This window comes from Meles meles, chromosome 21 (assembly GCF_922984935.1).
Source record: "Meles meles chromosome 21, mMelMel3.1 paternal haplotype, whole genome shotgun sequence".
Lineage (NCBI taxonomy): Eukaryota > Metazoa > Chordata > Mammalia > Carnivora > Mustelidae > Meles > Meles meles.
In genome coordinates, this window is record NC_060086.1 from 8854255 (window position 1) to 8861628 (window position 7374).

Below are 7374 nucleotides of genomic sequence, written 5' to 3' on the forward strand. Positions count from 1 at the left end.
CTCTGATCTGGGGCCGTGCAGACCTCGAACAGAAAGGGTGCCTCTCCCACTGGCCTTCTTTGGCCCGCCGCCAGACTCCTCAGCAGTGGCAGACAGTGCAAGAGTGACAGCTACGTGCCTGGAACACAAATCGTTTCCACCAAGCACACAAAAGCTCCCGCAAGCCTTGGGGTGCCATCCTGCCGGGGTCTCGGCGGGGTCCAGGTCTGCAGACCCGGACGGGCAGAGCAGCTGCGCCAGTGGTTGTCCGAGGTTTACAGTCTGGTGTGGAGACCCGGCTGTGCTTCCGAGGTCTCTCCGGGGGGGCTCCACCGTGGAGTTTTACTGAAAGGTCCTCTTCCCCATTCCTGGGAGAGGCTGAGGTCTGGGATGCAGATTCGAAAGATTTACCTTTTTTGGGGGTTTTTGTTGTTGTTGTTGTTGTTGTTTTGTTTTGTTTTTCCCTAAAGGGCAAATGCCTTCTTTTTCTCCAGAAAAATTAGTTAAAATATTTTTTTTTTCCTTTAGAGTTCCTTCTTCTTGGATGTATCTCCAGTTCTGTCCCAGATGAGGGCTGCTGTTCTCACCGTCAGGGTTCCATCACTTGGCCCATGAAAAGGACCGTTCCTGAGGATGGAAGATGCGTGGGAGATGAGAACGGGAAGAAAAGGCACGGCTCACGCAACCCCATGTTTATGGATGAACCGAGAACGTGAGTGAGCTGTCAGGAGTCACAGCTGCTGTTGTGACTAAGCTAGGGCTGGGGTCCTGGCACGGTGCTCTGTTGGTGACAGAGCGTTGTCCCTGAATGGAGGAGGTGAACCAGAGCTCTGGATTCTTTGTCTGGAGTCCTCCCGGGGTAGAAGGGAGTGTCTATACCTGTCTAGACTGGCGCCTGAGGGGAGAAGATGGGGCGGGGGCAGGGGGCCGGGGGAGAGGGCAGGGGAGCATCGCGGCCTCGGCTCACCTGTGGGGTTGTGCCGCACCACGAAGAGGAAGGGTCTGTCCATGATGATCTCCTCGGGAGCCATTCGGGCTGAGACGATGATGGCTAAGAGAGAAGGAACAAGGTTCTAGAACAGAGGGACTGGGCGCCGGCGCCTGGACTGATCAGCAGGGATGCCCTGACACCAGCCTTCTGATGGTAGCCCTGGGGGGTGTCTAGGAGGCTTGGCTGTGAGCCTTAACAGTTGCGGGAAATCCTCGGAGCCCTGGTTGCCTCCAGGAGTTTTGCCGAGTCCTGTCAGCTCCTCGCAAACAACCATTTATGTAAGCCTTTGTAGAGCGTCTTGGTGAGCAAGTTCCTTAAGCTGACCAGCCACTGGGAGAAGAAGCCAGGCTTCCTTTGCGGGGTGGGGGGATGTGCTTTTCACTTTCGGGGGATCTCTGGAGCTGTCGGGTCAGGGACTGGGCTCCGAGGCCAAGTGGGCCCAATTTCTCGGCTGAGAAACTGTTGGGGTCGGGGCGATGCCCTTGGCATCAGGGCGAGGAGGGGAGGCCACTCCATGAGGGGAGCCTGGTAGAGCAGGGCCATGGGGTTCATCCCAGATGTAGGCCCCTCCTGGAAGCCTTGGGCGGAGACCCCCCCAGGCCTCACCTGAGCCTGACTCACCTGTAGAGGAGGACGCCACCGTGCCGCTCTCATTTACCTCGATCTTCACTTTCTGCAGCGCCTGGGACACGTACAGTGCCTCTTGATCTGAAGCACAAGCGCATCCCAGGGCAGGTCAGCTGGGGTTCTCAGAGGCACACCCCTTTGTCCCCTTGGGGGCCCCACAGTCCACCAGCGGAAGAAAGCGGAAGGAAACTGTCCTACCTGAAAGACTGGAGAAGTCCGCCTGGTTTGGCCTGAACATGTCAGTCATCCCCAAGTTCTCCAGGGGCCCCCGGAGGTTGACTTCGCTCTCCAGGGAGAACCTGGAAACAGGAGCAGGAAATGGCTCAGGCTCAGGCCTCCCCTTGTAGCTTCTCCCAGTCCCTGCCAGTGTAGCCCCCTCCGGGCCTGGCTGGCAGCCCGACAGGATGGGGACAGATGTGAAAGTGGAGGGAGGCTGGTCTTCTCAAATCTGTGTGGAAGGTCTAATAGAAATGAACATGGAGATGGTCTGCCATCTCCCTGCCGTCCCCCCGCCCCCTGCCTCCTCTGCCGGAACCTGGTCTGTAGACTGTGTTCCCGGGAGCTAATTCTGAAGGGGACTCCAGCTCTGGGTCCCCCCTGCTTCCCATCAGGGCTCTCATTACCTCCGGGTTTCACTTTATAGGGATGGGGGGGTGGGGGCGGGGCAAGAGCATGCAAACCAGCTAAATTCTCTCCTTTCCCCAAGCCTGGCATGACAGCATCTGGAAATTTGGGATCAGTGAGGTGGGAGGTTTCCCTCTAATTCCGGAATGACCCGGCCTCAGCTTTCTCCGCCCTCTCTGCTTCTGCGGAAGGATTTTTAAAATCTCCTTTTTTGGAAGCCAGCTAGAAGCTGCTCGGGCTCCTTTTGTCTCCATTGTTTGGATGTTGACTTGAGCCGAGGCGGGTGGGAAAGGGTCTTTCAAAGGCCAATCTGGCCCCCCACCTCCACCATTTCTCTGGCTCTTCCTTCGGCTGGCTTTGGCCCCGTATTGAGGGTGGGCAGGGTTGGGGCACCGTCTAGAATGACTCCCCGCCGCCCTCCAGTGGAAACAGGAGGAGGGAGGATGAGCGGAATCTTAATCAAACCCAGGCCAGAGTGTTTCCCATCAGCTTCCCACACATGTCCCTGCCCTGCAAATGTCACATCTGGGAAACTGGAGGTGGGCCTTCCAGGGAGCCCTGGAGGAGAGGAGGGGGCAGATAGAGGGGGTTTGGGGAGGGATTGGCAAGGATGGTGAGAGTGAGGGGTGACTTACTTGGGCAGAACCAGGAGGCGAAGCCTTCTGGTCATATTCCCTTTCCACTGGCTGATGAGCTGGGCATCCAGGATGTTGGTGAGGGCAGAAAGAGGCACGTCTTTTTCATAGGGAGCAGCAATGAACATGCTTAGCGTGTCTCCGTGATAGGGCAGTTCCAGGATGTCGTAATAATGGCCGTCGGGGGTAGAAAACTCAGCTGCGAAGACACCGGATTGGCGCACTGAAAATGGCTTCTGCTTTTGGTGGTTCTCACCCAGCACTGGATTTTCAACGAGTTCGGTCTCCTCCGCTCTTTCTGGAAGCCAGCTTTCTATCCAGGCTTTGGAGGCTCCAGTCAGTTTTTAATCCCCATTTCCCTCCTCTGTTGCCAATTCAGTGTCGTCTGGTTGCCCTATCTCCTTCGGGGCTTCTTGGCCTTTAGTCCTGTGTCCCCCACACCCAACCACTAATTCATCCTCATTCTTCTCTCCTTCAGCTTAGTGTCCACCTGTACAGGCCTGTCCCCTGCAGGCTTTGTGAGCCCTCCTTTGTTATCATACTAGAAATACTCAGGGACTGGAGACAGAGGTCAGGTGGTCATGTGTGGGCTGGAGGGACTTTCTGGATGTCAGCTTTGTCTTGCATGAGCTAAAGCTACATTTGGCTGCTCCCGCTATCCCAACAGCTCCTGCTTGAGGAGTCTTTGGCAAAGCTGGGCTATATTCGGGACTTTCTCCTCCCTGGGAGAGGATCACCTGGGGGGAATGAGGTACAGTAGTGCTGGGACTTTTGGAAGAAGGTCTTGAACTTACTGTAGTTGAACTTGTTGGTCTGAGCCATCATGGGCACAGAGACGGTGCTGCCATCAGATTTGTGGAAGAGGCGGTGGTGGGTGCCCGACTTGGGGAAGGGGGTCTTCCACTGGCCGTTGAAGTAGAGGGCATTCACCAGCATCAGGCGCGTCAGCTGGTCCACAGTCCCTCTGCCCAGCAGGTTGCCAATCATGCCTGCGAGAAAGCCAGGAAACGGTAACAGGGTCAGATAGGTTTCAGTCCTATTAGCGGGTTCCCTTCAGTCCTCAGATTGGATGTGTGTCCTTGAGGCAGACTAGGGGTGTAAGTGAGCTGTGTTCCACCTGTTCCGTCTTCCTAGGAGTCTCGGGAGAGCTGCCCGCCCAGCACACACTCTGCTGCTGGGATACTGTCGGGGATCAGACTCAGCGAGGTCTTCCCTACCTTTGGCTTTTCTCTCGCTTTGCTCCCTAAGCTGTCGTCTGGGAGAGCTGTGCATTCTTCTTGTGCTCGTTACCATTCTAATGACATCTCACAGCCCTCTTGAGCACCCTTAGAGACAGCCCGTGGGAGGGCCTACTTATGAAAACAGAGATGCTCTGATTCTTAGAGTGCTGGTAAGGAAAGGCTGGGGTGCTGGGGATTTGTTTCCAGATCCCCTTCCTCTGCGCGCCTTCGGGCCCAGCCTCCCCTCCCTGCCAGCTCACCTTTTGTGTGTCGCTTCACCCAGTCGTTGACAATGAACCTGGCTCTCTCCACCTCTGAGAAGTCCACCTGCTTGACTGTGGTTCGGAACAGCCTGAAGAAGTAGGGCATGAAGCCGTGAACCAGCTTCAGATCCCGCTGGACGAAGATGGCGTCCGCAGTGCTGATCTCGTCCTTGTTCCACGGCCCCATGAGTTCCTTGTACAGTTGGCGGAGGGCAGGTGCCATGCCCTTCTCTGTGCCCGGACAGGACAGAGAGGACACGTTAGCTTATGTGGAGCCAAGGGCGCCCCTTTGGGCCAACTTCCCCCACTAGAGAGGCCCAATCCTGCCGGTCTGGATGGGGCGATTCTGCTTCCTGGGGACCTCTGGAGGGAGATGTCCTTCCAAATCTTAATCTCTTCTTCATCTCCCTCTTAAGCTCAAAAATCTCAGGTCCCTACCCTTTTGTGGGTTTGAATATTTTTCTCTCCGTTTAAGTCGTGAACCCGACATTTTTTTCTTATCGGCATCATAGCGATGAGAAGCATTTCACCTGCGCAATTCGAACCCTCACGGCAGCTCTGTGTGGGAGACAATTTTATTGTCCCTATTTTGCAGATGAGGAAACAGGTCCACAGGGGATGAAGGTCGTGCAGTTAATAAGTGGTAAGCCACATCCCCTGGCCTGTACTCCCGGTGACCGACTAGGCCCCATGACACAGGGTGCGCAAGGAAGATGGGGCCCAGGAGGTGGCTCGGCTCAGCCGGGGCTGGCCTTCCCCCTGCTTCTGGTTGGTGACGCCCCTGTCCCGAGAAGACAGGGGGAGCACCCGCCCGCCCCCCCCCCCCCGCTCTGCCCCTTCTCTCACCATCAATCTGGAACCGCATGGCCTCTTGGATCTGCTGCCGGGTCTCTCCTGCTGTGGTCAGCTGCAGCATGGCCAGGACGGAGGCTACCCCATAGGGGGAGAAAACCATGTTGCGGTCCTTGGAGGCCTGTGCCACCTGCTTAAACACCTTCACTCCGAAGTCTGTGGCCAGTTCCGCCGCCCGCGTCTGCTGGAGGTAGGAGGCCGATGCTTCACCAAAGATGAGGGCCAGGCCCAGGGCGAGGCAAGCAGAGACTGTAGACGTCTGCATCCTAGAGCAAGCGGAAAAGAATCTGGTGAGGGGAGAGTTCTGGAAGAGGGGTGGGTGGGGCGGGGAGACGGGCCCCCTTGCCAGGGGCCAGGGCTCCCTGTGTTTGCCCTGGGTGGGTGATGCCTGAACGCAAGGAAGAGACCCTGAGGGCCCCGATTCTGAGCCTTTCCCCTCCGTCTCAGCCCCACGGAGTCCGGTGCTGTTCTACCTCTGGGACTCCAGCAGCCCCCAGCAGCAGCCTGCAGTGTCTCTCCCTTTGGGGGGGGCGGGGAGGGCAAAAGCCTAAAGTATAATACTGCCTTTGATTTGCATAATGCTTTTAATTCTCTTCTAATGCTTTCACCACTATTCATTCATTCAAGTTAGCAGACATGAAAAGCCCCTTCCCAGAGGAGGGCAGGGAGTCCTAATGCAGAAGGACGGAGAATCCAGGCCCTTGTTTCCGGGCGGCGGGGGGGGCGGGGGGGGAGGTTGTGGGTCCAGTCCCCGCCACCTTACATCAACTCAGATCTGCGGGTCTCCAGTGGAGAGAAAAGAGGAAAAGTGGGGATTGGGGATGGAGGGCATTTCGTGGGAGGCGTTTCGCAGAGGAGACTTCTTGTCCTTAATCCGAGGAAGAGACGGAGAGGTTTGGGTTTTTTCTCTCTTACCTGAAGTTCTCAAAGGTGCCTTGTGATCGCTGGTCTGTCCTGCTGCTGCTGCTGCTGCTGCGGCTGCTGCTGCTGCTGCTGCGGCTGCTGCTGACGGTGGCGATTCTGCTGCCCCAGAGGGGGTGTGGCTCCCTTGACAGTGCTCTTGGCCCCGCAGCCAGAGGCAGCTGTGTTCCTCGGCAGCCTGTTACCTCCCTTTATACCACTGTAGGCAGGAAATAGATGAACTCATGGCTCAGCCCCACCCACTTTCTGGATCTGGAAGTCCGGCCAGGCCCCCTTTGCACACCTCCCTCTGCCAGACTCCCTGAGGCGTGTGTGTGCGTGCTACTCTGTGCGTATACGCGTGTGAGAGGGGTCAGGAACAACTGAGCAAACCCTACTTGCCTTGGCCCAAGGGCTTCCCTGGACTTGCCCCCCTCTACCTGTGCCTTTCTCTTTTGAGATGATCTGAGATGATCTGCTAACTTGACCCCAGACGGCCCCAAATACCCCGTGTTTGCAATGACCTGCGCGGGAGAAACAGTTTACATTCCTTCTTTTTCTTTCGGAGAAACAGGTTGCCTCCCCACTCTTGGCCTCATCCCAGGGGCCAGAGGGCACGGAGCGTGCCATGTGATTATCTGGGTTTTGATTGTCTAGGACATGAACACGCAGAGGACTCCCTTCCGTTTTTTTCCCTCTTCCTTGCCGGGGGCCCGCCAGCCCGTCGATGATACACAGCTGACTCTCCCACGTGTCCAGACTCTCGCGGTGCCCCCTGGGCTCTCTTGTGTGCCAACAGCTGTGTCTGGAGGGGGTTTGAGTGTGCTGGGTGGGGTGATGGAAGGTGAGAGGGACCAGGGGTTAACGGGGTAAAGCCTTGGCAAGGAATTTGGAGCCTGGGGAGAATTACGTCTTATCCTTTCCTCGAGACGCAGACACCCGCAGGGCTGGAGCAGCCAGCGAGAGAGTCCATTTGTGGCCTTTTGCTTGTGGGGTGCGCCTTTAGGCCACTGGGCTTGGAGGTGGAGGAGTGACCCAACAATCCTAGAGAGGATGGGAGTTGGCCAGAGGCTGGGGTGTGGGACCGAACTTGGGCATCTGGGGCTTGGCGGGGTCCGGCCCCGTGCTCAGGCTGTTGTGGGCAGAGGGGGTGGCTGGGTGGGGAGATGAAGCCCTTGACCTGCTGGTCCACACACTGTCTTGCTGGGTGTGGGTGGTGGGGTTCAACTGGGAGTATCCATGGAGACATCCGATAGCAGAATCACAGGAAGTTTGAGTGGGTG

At 57.1% G+C, this 7374-nt stretch overlaps 1 protein-coding gene across 1 annotated transcript; it reads right to left on the reverse strand.

Moving 5' to 3' along the window:
- Positions 1–403: 403 nt before the first annotated feature.
- SERPINE1 (serpin family E member 1) lies at positions 404–6284 on the reverse strand. Its single transcript, XM_045993338.1, has 9 exons — positions 6107–6284; positions 5186–5457; positions 4337–4570; positions 3651–3845; positions 2857–3055; positions 1796–1896; positions 1592–1678; positions 947–1030; positions 404–606 (listed from the first exon to the last, which is right to left on the reverse strand). The coding sequence occupies exons 2-9, from the start codon at positions 5454–5456 to the stop codon at positions 569–571; spliced, it is 1209 nt and encodes a 402-aa protein (XP_045849294.1). The 5' UTR covers position 5457; positions 6107–6284; the 3' UTR covers positions 404–568.
- Between the last annotated feature and the right edge of the window lie 1090 nt (positions 6285–7374).